This window comes from Podarcis bocagei (assembly GCF_964188305.1).
Source record: "Podarcis bocagei genome assembly, chromosome: 1".
NCBI lineage: Eukaryota > Metazoa > Chordata > Lepidosauria > Squamata > Lacertidae > Podarcis > Podarcis bocagei.
Genome location: NC_138125.1, coordinates 23,466,567 through 23,481,413, shown reverse-complemented (window position 1 = coordinate 23,481,413; position 14,847 = coordinate 23,466,567). Strand labels below are relative to the sequence as shown.

The following is a 14,847-nucleotide window of genomic DNA, read 5'->3' as shown; positions in this document are numbered from 1 at the left end:
TTAATTGTGATTTTTCCCCCCTTTTCAGGCTTAGGTGACATGGCAGTTTCCAATACAATAGGCAGCAATGTGTTTGACATTCTGGTGGGCCTCGGAGTGCCATGGGGCTTGCAGACGATGGCGGTTAATTACGGCTCATTTGTACGTATACAAACTTAGACATTCCTCATTAAACGTCTTGTTTCAGAAGCAGATACAGTTGAAAGACGGTTATCTTTTTCTTTTTTAAAAAATCTGGGCACTGCTTAGCTAAAATTCCTAGGTGTTCAAATTCGCTGTGTGTTCAGTCCTCCAAAAATTCACACACACACACACACACACGAGAGAGAGAGAGAGAGAGAGAGAGAGAGAGAGAGAGAGAGAGAGAGAAAGAAAGAAAGAAAGAAAGAGAGAGAGAAGACGCTGTACATAGATTCCATAATTTGATTTCTCCAACCCAGATCTTTCTTGACCAAGTAGTTTGATCCCCAGCTATGACACCACTATAATTTGGGGAGTTGGGCCTTGCAAGGCAGGGGTGGAGAACCACTGGCCCTCCAGTTGTTGTTGTACAACTTACATCATTATCCCTGACAGTTGGCCATGAAGGGCCTTGATTAAGTAGCCCTGCTGGTAGGTGAAAAAATTGGCCACTTTTTCTCACTTCACATGGGCCAGCTGCCCAACTGGAAGTAGTGACTTGATTGTTGTAAACTCCACAGTTACAATACATGTTCAATGAGTTCAGCCACACATAAAGCAGCAAGACACCCCAGAAGCCTCCCCAATAATACAGAGGCATATATAGTGTCCTTCTGTTTATCATGGGTACCCAGCAATAGGCCGTGGAACGGCCAGTGGGCTGTGCCTGGCCTAAGGCACTGTGTAGCTCAATATTTTGGGTGGTTCTAGATGTTGAAGCTTCCCCAACTGCTACTGGTTTCTCATTTATTAGTCTTCAGCTCCTGGTTTGATAGGATTGCTCCCTCTGCTGTTGCCAAAGATATAGCCTTATCCTCTCCTCACTTTTCCCAGTCAAAAGCACAGAGAGATCAGTGGCGGAGTTTGGGCTCTGAAATTTCAGCAGCGCCCTGTGCCATGCTAAAATTTGGCACCCCTCCCTTGCCTCTCACGCTCCATTCTACATCTTTGTTGTGACACCCCCTGCAGCACTGGCGCCAAGTGTGGCAGAAGCAGTCCTGCTACCCTAAAACCACCTCTGCAGAGATGCATTACGCCCCAGGTTCCTGTTTGGAGCTGGTTTTTGTTGTGGAAAATAATGTCTGATCACTGCTTCTCTCTGGTTCTTTAATCAGATCCTTTTCCGCTGATGTCCATAGCACAGTCCCCATTGACTTCAAATGAGCAGAAAATTTCCTCTGTTTATACAGAACTAAACCTCGTTCATTATTTTTGCATGCACCATGTTACATAGAAAACAGCAATTTGCTAGTTAGTGGGTCCTTGAGGTACAGTGGCATAGTTTTCAGCTGCATTTTTCTCCTTCTGATTTTCATAGGTCAAGATAAACAGCAAAGGTCTAGTCTATTCTGTCGTCCTTCTCCTGGGATCTGTAGCTCTTACTGTAAGTGTGTATTGTATTAGTCATTCTCTGCATCCAGTCAGTTTCATGTGATACAGCTATATAATTTGAATGTGATGCCAGAAGCCAGGTTCTCCAGAGAACTTCACAATTCGTGTATTTTTAGATGCCAAAGCTTCAATGAAATCCATGAAATCTCAAGAGGTATATTTCCTTTATATTTTAGGTAACACTAAAGACAGCTGCGAATCTCTCCTGACTAGAGCAACATGCTGTCATGTTTCAAGGCTGTTATTGAGTTAAATAAATCCTAATTGTTTGATCACATGAATTGTAGTTAGTCAATTAAATTTGCAGACATGGTTTAATTTAAGATAAATAATGGTTCTGAAGTGATGATGGTGATGATATACTTCCTTTGGGTTTTATCCAACATTGGGGCTTCATGCAGAATCTGTTTCATGGGCTGGGTGTTGAGCAAGGTCCATACCACAACAGGTGACCCCCCCAAGCCCTATCTCTCTGCATATCCTCCTCCTCTGCTGCCACTTTTGTACCATTTATACGAGTGAGCATTGGACAAGATCATAGAATCATAGAATCATAGAGTTGGAAGAGACCACAAGGGCCATCGAGTCCAACCCCCTGCCAAGCAGGAAACACCATCAGAGCACTCCTGACATATGGCTGTCAAGCCTCTGCTTAAAGACCTCCAAAGAAGGAGACTCCACCACACTCCTTGGCAGCAAATTCCACTGTCGAACAGCTCTTACTGTCAGGAAGTTCTTCCTAATGTTTAGGTGGAATCTTCTTTCTTGTAGTTTGGATCCATTGCTCCGTGTCCGCTTCTCTGGAGCAGCAGAAAACAATCTTTCTCCCTCCTCTATGTGACATCCTTTTATATATTTGAACATGGCTATCATATCACCCCTTAACCTCCTCTTCTCCAGGCTAAACATGCCCAGCTCCCTTAGCCGTTCCTCATAAGGCATCGTTTCCAGGCCTTTGACCATTTTGGTTACCCTCCTCTGGACACGTTCCAGTTTGTCAGTGTCCTTCTTGAATTGTGGTGCCCAGAACTGGACACAGTACTCTAGGTGAGGTCTGACCAGAGCAGAATACAGCAAAAGATGCTCCCCTTCTGCTCCCATCCTGCTGTTTGTGTACTGCAAAGCTTCACTCAGAAACCCCTGACATTCTCTCATCCGCTACTGGTGTGTGGGGGGTAAAAATCCTCATGACATCAGAATGCATGGATGCCAGTTTCCTTGTGCAGTGATTGAAATGCAAATTTAGAAAGGTCCTCCGAGACTGAAGCGTTTGTTTCCTCCAATACTTGTTTAACTCATGCATCATATTCTTGCAGGTTGGCGGGATCCATATAAACAAATGGAAACTTGACAAGAAACTGGGCATCTACGTGCTCATCCTTTACGCCGTTTTCTTGTGCTTCTCGATACTGATAGAATTTAACGTCTTCACTTTTGTCAACTTTCCAATGTGCCGAGAAGATGACTGAAAGAAACTGCCCTCGGATGTCATCTATATCGTTGTGCTATAAATGACAGGAGACATTTTACATTTCTACCTGCTTCTTATCCAAAATCTCAGTGTCTTTCCTGCTTCATCACCTTACAGGCACTTTTCCTCTACTTGGAAGGAAAGCAGATGCTTCTTTGAATAACAAGCTCAAGGCAACCAAAGCATTTCCCTCTTGCTCCTCTTCGCTGTGGATCTCAAGCAAAACTTGCAAAAGCCCAGTGGTATCCTGTTTCAGGCTCATTTAGGCAGTCAACCATCCATCAACATTAATATGAAGCTTGTTGCGGGCAGGGGGTGGGGGACATACCTTCCTTTGGCTTTCCAAATAAGAGGAAAGAGAAAGGGTCGAGATTTTATCTTGGGTCCTTGGAAGCATCTTGGCCATGGCCTCTAATGGACTTACTATGGCATGCACTACTAAGGACCTCCTATTTGCCCCCCCCCTTCAAGTGCTCTGTTTATAGAGAACTTTCACTGGCGCTGAGGAGTCACTGGTGGTGTTTGGTAGTACTTTGTCACCCTGTTTTTACTTTTTTATTTTATTTTTTAAAAGAAAGGTGTGAAAGATACAGCAACAGTAAGAGAAGGAAATGGATAATATACAGCACTACTGATGATGTACTCTGAAAATCTTGGTACCTAAAATGGGGCTGTCCATACTTGAAAATAGCAACAACACATTGTCCTGCAATCAGTGAGGAACAATTGCAAATATCAAGCTTGACTATACATGGAATATTAAGCTTACAAGTCAAAATGTTGTGCCAGCACCAGTAAGCGTAATCCCTAATTTTAGAGGAAAACTGAAAACTTAAATCCTGGGTGCTCAGTCACTAATTGTGAAGGTAATCATCTGAAGAAGAAGAAGAAAAAAGTCAGTCTAATCCACATGCCTTCCAGGTCTTCATAGGTGCACTGTGGATTTGGAGGTCTTTAACTTTTTCGTAATAGATGTAGCTGCTCTAAAAGTTGTTGCACAACCCCTGGTTTGTTGTTGTTCTGCTGTTGGGGCTCATCTCCACCGTCCTGAAGGTGGACTGAAATTTCAGCTGCGCGTCTCTTTAAGTGCCCAGTGGAAATGGCCGTGCAATCGTTTTGCCACATGCTCAAGCCTTTCTTTTTCAAACAGGCTCGTGTTTTAGCAAAAGGGTTTGGGGGGGGGGGACTGGGCAGTAGGATCACGGTAAAAGAGCTATTACCCTTCTTTGAAAAACTGGGACCTGAGCACACAGTGAAATAATTGTGGGGCACTGCATGGTGTGCACAGGTATACATTATTATTCATGCCCTGCACATTTGAACCCACGTTTGGTCACGGCTTGCGCCTGCTTTGTTAGCACTGTGATCATTATCGGCTAAGAGTGGCGAGACTAATTGATGCCCTGTATCTGTTGAGTTAGGCAAGCAGCACCACAGTCCCAGTCCAGTGAAAAAGCTGAGAAACATTGGTGGAGGTGTGTGATATCAATTGAGAACCCTTAAATCCCAGCACATGGGCAGTTTCAAGGAGGAAAGCAAGGGTCCCAGCTATTTACCTACTTGATTGCTTTGCTGCCATCTACTGCTCCGCACTTTGCAGACTAAATTCTCTCTCACCAAGGCCGCATCTGCACCATACCTTTTAAACACTCTTATGCCACTTTAACAGCATGACTTTCCCCCTCCCAATTTTTTTTTGGGGGGGGAACTGTAGCTTGTTCAGAGTCTTGAGAATTGTGATGAGGCCCCTATTCTTCACAAAGGGTTACAATTCCCACAGTTCCCTGGGCAGTGAGATGCAGTGGCGGAGGAAGGCGGGTGCGGTGGGGGCGGGCCACCCCAGGTGTCACCACTGGGGGGAGTGACAAAATGCCTGCAGTGCTCCCAAGCCATGCATCGCTCCTGGGAGAGACGCGGTGGCTTGGGCACGCGCAGGCTCCGCTCTGCCCAAACTGTCCACCCGCTGTCCCCCCCCCAGCTGTAGGGCGGCTGAGTGGGAGGAGGCAGGCAGACCGTGGTGTGCCCCACCCCTATGGGTGGCTCGTCCTGCCCCTGGGCATGCCGCCCCAGGCACCCAAAAGGCTTCCTCTGCCGCTGGTGAGATGAACTGTTAAACTACCCTGGGAATTGTAGCTCTATGAAGGGAACCTAGGGCTTATAACAACACTCAGCACCCTTAAAAAAAGAGTTCCCAGAATTCTTTGGGGGAAAGTATGACTGTTTAAAGTAGTACAATAGTGCTTTAAATGTATGCTGCCAATATGGCCCAAGTGCACTCTGAGAATTTATATTAGCTCAATCTGCATCCAAGAGGTGTTTGTTTGTTTGTTTGTTTGTTTGTTTGTTTGTTTGTTTGTTTTGCAAATCATGACTGACTTGGCAGTGGAGTTAAGAATCATAGCCCCCTAGAACCACAACCTGGTTTCCATTTCTCACCAGCATAGATCACAAATAAAATAAGTGTAAGGTTGTTGGGTTTTTGTTTTTCATAGGGGGGGGGGATGTGACCAAGAGTAGAATACCTCTTTCAGCCTGTATTTGCTCTTCTTGTATAAGCAAGGAGATGCACACCTCCAGCATGTTGAGGTGCACTACTTGTACCCGCATCTAGAGCTTGTGTCTAGATCGTGTAAGGGAAACGCAAAAGGCCCCAATTTAGACCTTTAAGGAGAAGCACAAAACACGAAGCGCAAGCCGCTTATACATAGGAATGTCGAAAGCTGCCTTATACTGAGTCAGGCCATTGCTCCATCTAGCTCAGTGTTGTCTACACCAGGCATAGGCAAACTCGGCCCTCCAGATGTTTTGGAACTACAACTCCCATGATCCCTAACTAACAGGACCAGTGGTCAGGGATGATGGGAGTTGTAGTCCCAAAACATCTGGAGGGCCGAGTTTGCCTGTGCCTGGTATACACTGACTGGCAGCAGCTCTCCAGGATTTCAGACAGGGATCTCTCCCAGCTCTTCCCAGAGCTGCCAGGGGGGTTTGAACCTGGGACCTTATTCATGTAAGGTAGCAGTGCTCTGCTACTGAGCCACAGCACCTCCTGATCACATCTGGGGTGGTTCACCTTGGCTACATGGAATGCTGAAACGCTGATCCCACCAAGATTCGCCCCCAAAACATTTAATATTTTAATTACCATTCCTTGACTCCAAAATAACGAAAAGTTACCCTGGTAAATGCAGTTTCTACAGAAGCACAAGTTATCTTTATAAATAGCTTTTTTATTTTTTTAGTGTACATTGCTAAATAAAATATATTGGATAGCTAAAAGATTTTGTGAATTAAAGAAAAAAAATTAAATATATTTTTGCATGCTCAGCTATTTGGCAGAATTCCTGCACTAATTGTATCAGTGACAGAATACTATAGACAGTACCCCATGGCAGGAGGCAAGCAGGGCTTCTCACAAGGGACTTTTAAACTGCTTGAATTATTACACACAGATCTTTGTTGGTGCCACTAACCCTCCTGCTGTCTATCATTCTCACTGTTCACAACTCAAGCCTTTTTCCACTGTAAAGGTCCACACAACAACCCCCACCCCCATTAAATAGGATACTCTTTTCCCTTTCACCCACCCATTTTAGCCCATGCTGGCCCAATTCACAATGACCTTAGAGGAACTTCTGGAAAGGAAGGAAAGAAAAAATTATGCATTAAAAGCCTGCCCTCGAATTTCAGTGTACAACTCCATGGGAAAGTAGAATAGTGTGTTCCACATAGAGCCTTTCTGCTCCCAGGAAGCATTTTGAAATGCATCAAGATTGCAATGCACATTTAAATCTCCCCCCTTCCATTTCCCTCTCTTACAGGCTAGTTCTCCTGGGCATGTTTCATCACCTGGTGTACATCAGGTGTGAGTGAACCATCAGGGATAGAACTTCCATAATGCTTCTCCTTAGACACAAGATTTCTCAAGGCAATTGAATCTCACAGGGCTGTTTCACACATTACATAGAGGCAAGCCTGGGTTTGCCAAAGTGTTGTACTCTCAGCAGAGTCCTGGCCCTCTGCTGAGCGTATGGTAGAAAACATATTTGCATACATGTAGCTTGTGTAGTATCCTAAATGCGTTTCCATGCATTCACAGGTGATTTTCAGCTGGTCCCCTAAAAATGTGTGAGCTGGCTCAGCATCCAAGCATTCAGTTATCAGGTTACGTGCATGCATGTCTGAATCAGCCCACATCCATACACGCAGCAGGAAGAAGCTTAAAGGCCCTGCTAGTGCCGCTTGTGGAAAAGTCTGCTGTAGGCCGTCTCCTGCACGCATGAATCACTCAAATTGCACAGAACTGCTGATCCCTTTCAATGCAAATATGTGCACAGGAAATTCATTATACTGTACTGGGAAGTGTGCTGTAAATAGGAATTATTATTTTCAAACAGATCACTTCATTTTTAATTGGTATGAGGAATTCATTGCTCATTTTGAACCTTAGTTTTATGCAAAGGGAGAAACGTACTACTTAATCTTCTTTTGTCTTTCATGATGAATTATCAGTATTGACCTAAGCTGGCAAGCGAATCCCAAGAATCAGCTTCAGCTGCCCCTAGTGCATCAGAAAAGTTGAAACAGCCTGTACCCTATACTTGGCACATGAGGGTGTGTGTTTAGAGAGATGCCATACTCTGCCCCAGATACCTGGGGGATGTGGGTACAGACAAATGCTTGTGTGTCCTTTTCTGCCTCTAGAACAGGGTTTCCCAAACCTGGGTCTCCAGCTGTTTTTGGACTACAGTTCCCATCATCCCTGGCCGCTGGTCCTGCTAGCTAGGGATGATGGGAGTTGTAGTCCAAAAACAGCTGGAGACCCATATTTGGGAAACCCAATGAACAGAGCCAATGAACAGCCCTTTACATGCTGCTGAAGGTGGCTTCTTGCCGTCCTCTGCCCTTGTGACCCAGCCCAATGGGACCATGGCAAAGAATAAGTGGAAGAGCATCACTGATTCTGCAATGATTGCCACTGGGATGGTGCTCTTGTGCTAGAGCAAGGGAACAAGATGTCCCCGCAAGCTGACAGTATGCACATGCTGCTGCCTAACTGTGGGCGCTTATCGGATGAGGCTTTTAAGTCTCTGATTGGATTAGCCCGTCCAAAGGATACCAATAGGATAAGGAAGGTTTGCTTATATGTTAGGTAGGCCTGATCTGTATAGGACAACCTTGAAGCATTCAGGTGTCTTTGAGTTATGGCACCAGAGGGAACATCTGTATAATATATAAGCCAGAGTACATGCTAGAAGCACTTTCTTCCTATTCTAGGAATGCCATGATCTAAGGTAAGACCCAGAAGTAAAGGCAAATGATTCAGGAAGAGGCATTGTGTTCTTGTACTGTTCCCTCATCACACCAGAAAAGGAATGGTCTATATATGCCTAATAATTTCCTTCCCTTTTGCTTGTGGGCCCAAGAGACAAAAACTCCAGCCACAGGTCTCATTTCATGGCAGACTGGAAATTGCCTGCACTTTAAAGGAGTCCGGATTTGGATTCCAAAACCCCACAACCCCCAGATCCTGAATTTTGTTCAGTTTGTTATTTTTATCGCTGGTTATTTTTCAACAGAATTATACTTATACTCTCACCCTGATAAAAGGTTTATTCTATGTGGAATTTGATTATACTACATTATGTACACACACACAAATACATGATCTGACAAAAATGCATGTAGGATGGCAATGGTTATTTATGTTGAAGAGTCCCATAATATAGTTAATCCATATGCAAAGCCCATAGAATTAAAGCCATGCAAACAAAGTGAGTCTCCTATCTCCCAAGATTTCTTACATTCTTTTTGGGGGGAGAGGTGGGGGGGGGAGAATCTCTTAAGTTGGTCTCAAACTTGTGCCTTGTGTGTGCTCCTGAAACAGATTCACTCGTGTGGTCTGAAGAGAGAATACAACTATTAATGTATTTTGGGGTGCAGGACAGGGGGAATTCCAAACATTACTGGAATTCCAGTAATGATGCGTTTAAGCTGTGTTTATTGGGGGAAGCTGAGTAAGTTTTAGATTGACAGTATGAAATGTATTGCACGGCTCCTGAAATGAATGAAAGAAAAGGCTCTCTACTCTGATACCAAAGTGGCCAATAGGTTAAACATGAAAATATTTCTTTATTTGGGAACGTATGCTGCAAAAAAAAGAGAGTACAAGATGGATGAATTTTGCATATAAAGCACTGAATTCCCCAAAAGCTGATACTGTGTTAGTTTTATTATGTTAGCTGCCCTGAGCCCTGCTTCAGCCAGGAAGGGCGGGGTACAAATAAAATTTTATTATTATTATTCACAAACCAGCAGTACGCAGGTGTCTTATACACTATGAACCACTGGACTAGCAAATGTATATGACGATACGCATGATTGCTACCCCAGTACACTCCCACAATCCCTGACACCTTGTGAGCAGTCCCAGGAAGTTGTACTGGTACTGTACACTTTCTCAGTGCAGCTAGGAAGTTCTCAGTGCAGCTAGCAACTATGAGTAGTAGCAGTGACAATATGTGAAATGGTTGTGTGGCAAAAGGAAGGGTATGCTTATCTGTGCAGCATTCAAAAGGCATTTTTAGGCTTTATGTTCTAGAATCTAGGAACATGACTGTAGCTTTCAATGTGACGAGCAGAGTCAAAGGTTTTGTTTCACAGCTCGTCAAAGCACACAGCCCTTCCAGCTTTATTTATTTATTTTGGAGGGGGAGTTATGAACAGGGGGGGGGGCGGGCGGAAGGGGGTTTGCATATTCTTAGGAAGGAAGGGAAGTGTTGCCCTCACTCTGAATTGGCTTTATGACATCATAATGTCACTACATTTGATTGGCTCTGTGGCATCATGCAGTGCAGCCCTTAGCTGGCCAGGTCATACTTCCAAGTAGATGGAGACTAAATAAAATAATATAAAAGACAACAGAGAAGCAGACTGCAGAAACTAGCAGTTGCCCTCAAGCAGCAAATAAGTGGTTTTGATAACATATTGGTTCCCACTCACCCCAAAAAGTCTCTTTTCATGGGCCAACCTTTTTGATATGCAAGTACTTGAATGTTTAGTTAAATGCTGTGGTTTGAGACCTACTTAGGAAGCTAACAGTATGATCCTAAACTCTTTATTTAGTAGTAAATCCTATAAATTGAATTGAGATTTACAACACAACCCTATGCATGCTTTATTCTAAAGTAACTTCAGTGGGGTTTAATCCCTGGTAAATGGGCTTAGAACTTCAGCTCAAAATCCATGCCAGCGTACTTAGGATAGCATCCTGTTACTTGCTTTTGTCACAATTTCTATAGCCTTTCTATAAGACTATATACTGCTCTTTCTCCACTTCTGAACTGATCCATCTTACCCTGTTTTTACTCTGTCTTAAATGAAAAACAAGTCCTGTGCAGGTCTGTGAGTCATACTAAATATTCCATGCGTGTTTACTCAGAAGCAAGTCCCATTATCTTCAATAGAGCTTACTTCCTGGCCCAATAAGCACGTTTAGGATTACAGTTGATTAAATATGAAACTGCTGCTACATTCACTGGGGTGTGAGATGCTTATAGGACTGAGTTCCTCTAAAAGATCTTTGATAGCTAAATGCTTGATAAACCACCGAGAAAACTGGATGCAAAGCAGTTCCTTGCTGTACCTTTCTCGGAGACTTGAAAGTGGTTTAAAAGAGGGATCATGGCTTGCAGTGTGTCTTCTGACTTCTGTGCCCAGTAAGCAGGTTTTGCCTCATTTGGGGTTTGTTTTTTGTTCTTTAAAAGTCGTGCAAAACTTGCTTAATTATTTATTTGGGGGTTTATATATCCCGCCTTTCATACTAACCTCAAGGCAGCTAACTCCTCCAAAAATCATACACCACATATTGACCAGCAACAAAAGTGGGACACAAGAAATTTGTGTGTGCAATAAGGGGCGGTAAAGCAGTGCTCTTTCTCAAACCACTTTCAATTCTCTTTCAAAAACTATTGCGTTTCCAGCTTTCTGCAGCTCTCTCAAAAGAGCACGGCAGAGTAGAATGTAGTATGGCTGTTGGGTTTTCGTTTTTTGCAGTGTCCCTGATCCTGCAGTGGGAATCTGCACCTTACTAAGAGGGAGCACTACTAACTGAATAAATGCTGCAGGACCAGGGTTTGGTTTTGTGGTTCTGGGTTGTTTGGGTGTTTTTTTCTTTTTCCTTTTTAATGGTATGCAAGAGCTAGTTTTGTGTTTATTTTTATGACTTTGTGATGATCCGAACTCTGACGTTGGGTTGCAAGTCAGCCTGGAAGACTGCCTACTGAGTCTTCCCTTTGGATCAGCATTTTATCCTTCGTGTTGTTCACTCTTAATCATCATTGTGCCAAGTTTATTTTATTTTTATATGATTTCTTACATCCACTGCAGATACAACAAAATAAGTAGCTAGTTTTTCAACAGTGGATTTTTGTTGTTGTTTGGTCAATTTTAAGACATAAAGACACAGGAAAGGGTTCCAAATTATAATTATTTTCTTTAGGTCGTTTTTATACTGAAAAGTGTACAGAAAGTTGCATTCACCTCACCAAATTCTGTTGTGAATGTAGAAATTGGCGCTCCAGCTCTCTCTCTTTCAGTTTCCACGACCTTCTGTCCTTTTCCATCTAAAGGCTCTTTCTTCTGATTTAAATGTTAAAGATTAGATTGTTCCAACAGAACTTTTGTTTAGGTCATTGTTAACATTGCCTAAGCGCTGAAGTTAATGCAGGAAATTAAAACTCCAATGTAATTTTAAAGCAAATTATGAATAACGTTTGTACCCATGTGAAACCAAAGATTTTTGCCATTAAAATTGCAGCACCTTAAAAGTTCAAAATTGTGTAGTAGAAGGCCCCTTTGCTCCTTGGTATTCAAACCATCCCATGCTGTTTGATTCCCCTTTTCAATTAGGGCAAACTAGTGTTTGGTAGGGTTTAGAAATCTGCTCTTCTGTTATCCTATACCAGTAGTTTGCAGCATTGCTATTTGTGCCATTTACTTGAACAGAGCAAGCAACTCCTGTCTAATGAACTAGAAAACCATTGCCCTGCAAATAGAAGACCATGTCAAAACCTTCCCTAAAAGGGCTGATTAGATCAGTCTTTAGTGTTTATATCAGGCTTTCTCAACCTAGTACCCTCCTCACGCTTTTGGACCACAACTCCCATCATCACAACTCCAATATCTGAGGGCCACCAGGTTGGAGAAAGACTGGTTTAGATGCTGTCACATTCATGGTTTCTTCTGCAGATACAAAGCAGTGGTTTTCAAACACAATACTATCAGGGAATCCTTTCTGCATTAACTTTTCTGGTAAAAAAAACCCCACAACAAAGTCCAGTGCATTTGCAAAGCGTTCGGGGGGGGGTAGGGGAGTGTTTTGTTGTGTATATATTGCTGTGTTGTGACTGAATGAAGTGCAACACCCAAGACTCCCATGCAGATGCACATTAAAGGGCAAGAAGGTGGATGTGATGGACAAACCCTTTCAGGGAAACATAGCTGCCGTTTTTGATCTTCCCTGATAATATTCCAAAGGAGCCCATGGTTTCTTGGAGCACTGTCAGAAAACCACTCCCCTAATGAGTAGAACCTGATTCACCACCAAATTTGGCAAGGCCTCTGGGTCACTGGTCTTGCAAAGGACACTCTTATGTGCACTACCTTTTATTTTATTTTTGTACTTTGCATGTTCTCCATGCTGCTGTCCTGAAATTCAAAGCACTTTCTGAAAGAAAATTGATTGTAACCGAGAGCTACTGTCGTTTTCCTAACTCCTTAATGAAAATTGCTAGCATGTTGTTTCTGTCTGTCTGTCTGTCGGCTTGTTTGTTCTTACGCCCACAGAAAGAATGTAGAACTCCTAAGGTCTGTCAACTCAAGATGCTTGAAAGGTGGATAGCTTCTGATATTCAGTAACCTTGAATTGTGGTGAAATCTGAAAGCATCGGAAGCTGACATGGCCAGACAGGCAAGGTCTTCAAATGAGACTGTGCCCATCACCAGTCTTTGGATGATATCCAATATTAAGCATACTTTGAGTAATTCAGTGGTTTCAGTGGCCCTACTCTGAGTATGACTGAATACACATCACACTCCAGCGCTGGCCCAAGACATTTTGGCGCCTGAGGCAAACCACAAAATGGCTTCCACTCCCTGCCAGGGAAGAAGGGGTGAGCAAGGATCTGCATCAGGAACAAGGGGAGAATAAAAATCTACATTGGGATCTGCTGCCCCTGTGGATCCTGCTACCTGAGGCAATCATCTCACCTTGCCTCATGGGTGGGCCGGCCCTGTCACACTCACTTTTCATTGCTACAAGATTATGGCCTTTATATTCATCAACTGTATGTGTTTTTTCCCCTTTTTTTAAAGCAAAAAGCAAAACCGTATATAGTTCTTCAGAAAGCAGCAGTTTTGTTCCAAGTGGCTAAAACTCTTCAGCAAAGCTCTCCCTTTGTTGAGTGAGATGATTCAGGGACATTTCCGAGCACAGAACTAACTGCTGATCCATGTAGTTTTCTTTTTCCCTTCCATGTGCAACAGGTGTGTGCAGTGTGCATCCCACAATGGGGTATAGTGGTACCTCGTCTGAAAAAAAATATGAGATGCTTTTTATAGTGCTGCTCAGAGAATGGAAAGTGACAACTTTGTAAACTGTAAATTACACAGAATCTATTTATCATGTTATTTATTTTTTCAATGACTGTGACCTTATGCACTGTGAATGCTTTTGTGATATGGGGGTTCTTTGTACAGATCTGTATGTCATTATAAAGAAAATTCCAAACGTGATAATTTGTTACATAATATTGGCATGACCTTTGATTATTTTTATCGTGAAAAGGAGGGGGGAAACAATAGTTAATATGAAATGAAGATTTATATTTAAAATAAACCTAGCAGTCAGTATTGTAAGGCACTATATATATATATGTATAACAACACATGTACACTGTCAATAAAATATATAAGGATAACAAGAGTGTGGCAGTGATGTTTTCCCCAGGAAAAGTGTGTCCAGGCATCAGGAATGAACACTCTCCTATTTAGGGCTGCATTCAAGTTGTAACTTGTTCCTTATATGTGCTCTAAATTGTGTTTCTCAGATTCCTACAAAAGCTGGAAATAATTTTGAAGACTTAAAGGGTTACATGGAAAATATTCCTATATGCAAAGCTGTTTTCAACATGAAGAACAAGAAATTGGCAGCAGCCTTTCCTGCTACTTGCCACCTCACCCTTTTAGCTGGAGGTGTTGCGATTGAACCATAGACCTTCTGCATTCAGAGCATATGCTCTACCACTGAGCTGTGCTCCCCTCCGCATTACAATCTAGGGCTGAGGTTCCCAGCATGACACTCTTGTGCCATCACAACACCCTCTGACACCCAGCTTGTTGCATTTAAATGCAAGAACTGGGCATTTCAATAAGAAGAAAGCAAACTGTTGTTACTTTTGTTTAATTTCTCACCACATCCAGAAATAAAGATGCATGAGATCAGAGTGAGGGAAAGACTGGGAGCAGAGGAAGAGGTGACTACCACCCCCTACCCTGTGCCACCAAACTTCCTGGGAAAGCACAAGTTTGACATGCAGGGCTGAGAAGCAACAAAGCTGCCTTCTCTGTTGATGCTGGAGCTGAAAGCAGCCCCAATAGAAATGCAAGGGATCTGGAGAGATGGTCCATAGATTCTTAAACAGGCTGGATTGTATGACATAATAAGCCACTAGGTCAGCTGAGCAAAATATAAATTCAGGACATTCTTCATACAGGTGTGTGTGTGTGTGTGTGTGTGTGTGTGT

General features: G+C 43.1%; 1 protein-coding gene and 1 long non-coding RNA gene across 3 annotated transcripts in view; one reads left to right on the top strand and one right to left on the bottom strand.

The window, feature by feature from the left end:
- SLC24A4 (solute carrier family 24 member 4) overlaps nucleotides 1-3,608 on the top strand; it is a 121,508-nt gene extending 117,900 nt beyond the window's left edge. For both annotated transcript variants that reach the window (XM_081173315.1, XM_081173316.1), the window contains exons 15-17: nucleotides 29-141; nucleotides 1,499-1,564; nucleotides 2,889-3,608. In XM_081173315.1, the coding sequence (XP_081029441.1) occupies nucleotides 29-141; nucleotides 1,499-1,564; nucleotides 2,889-3,041 (332 nt within the window). In that variant the 3' untranslated portion in view covers nucleotides 3,042-3,608. The remainder of the gene's footprint in view (nucleotides 1-28; nucleotides 142-1,498; nucleotides 1,565-2,888) is intronic.
- A 1,749-nt stretch (nucleotides 3,609-5,357) lies between these two features.
- LOC308576002 lies at nucleotides 5,358-14,014 on the bottom strand. The gene is made up of 2 exons (XR_014002998.1): nucleotides 5,924-14,014; nucleotides 5,358-5,789 (listed from the first exon to the last, which is right to left on the bottom strand). It is a non-coding gene; the product is annotated as an uncharacterized lncRNA (long non-coding RNA).
- Nucleotides 14,015-14,847: the final 833 nt, after the last annotated feature.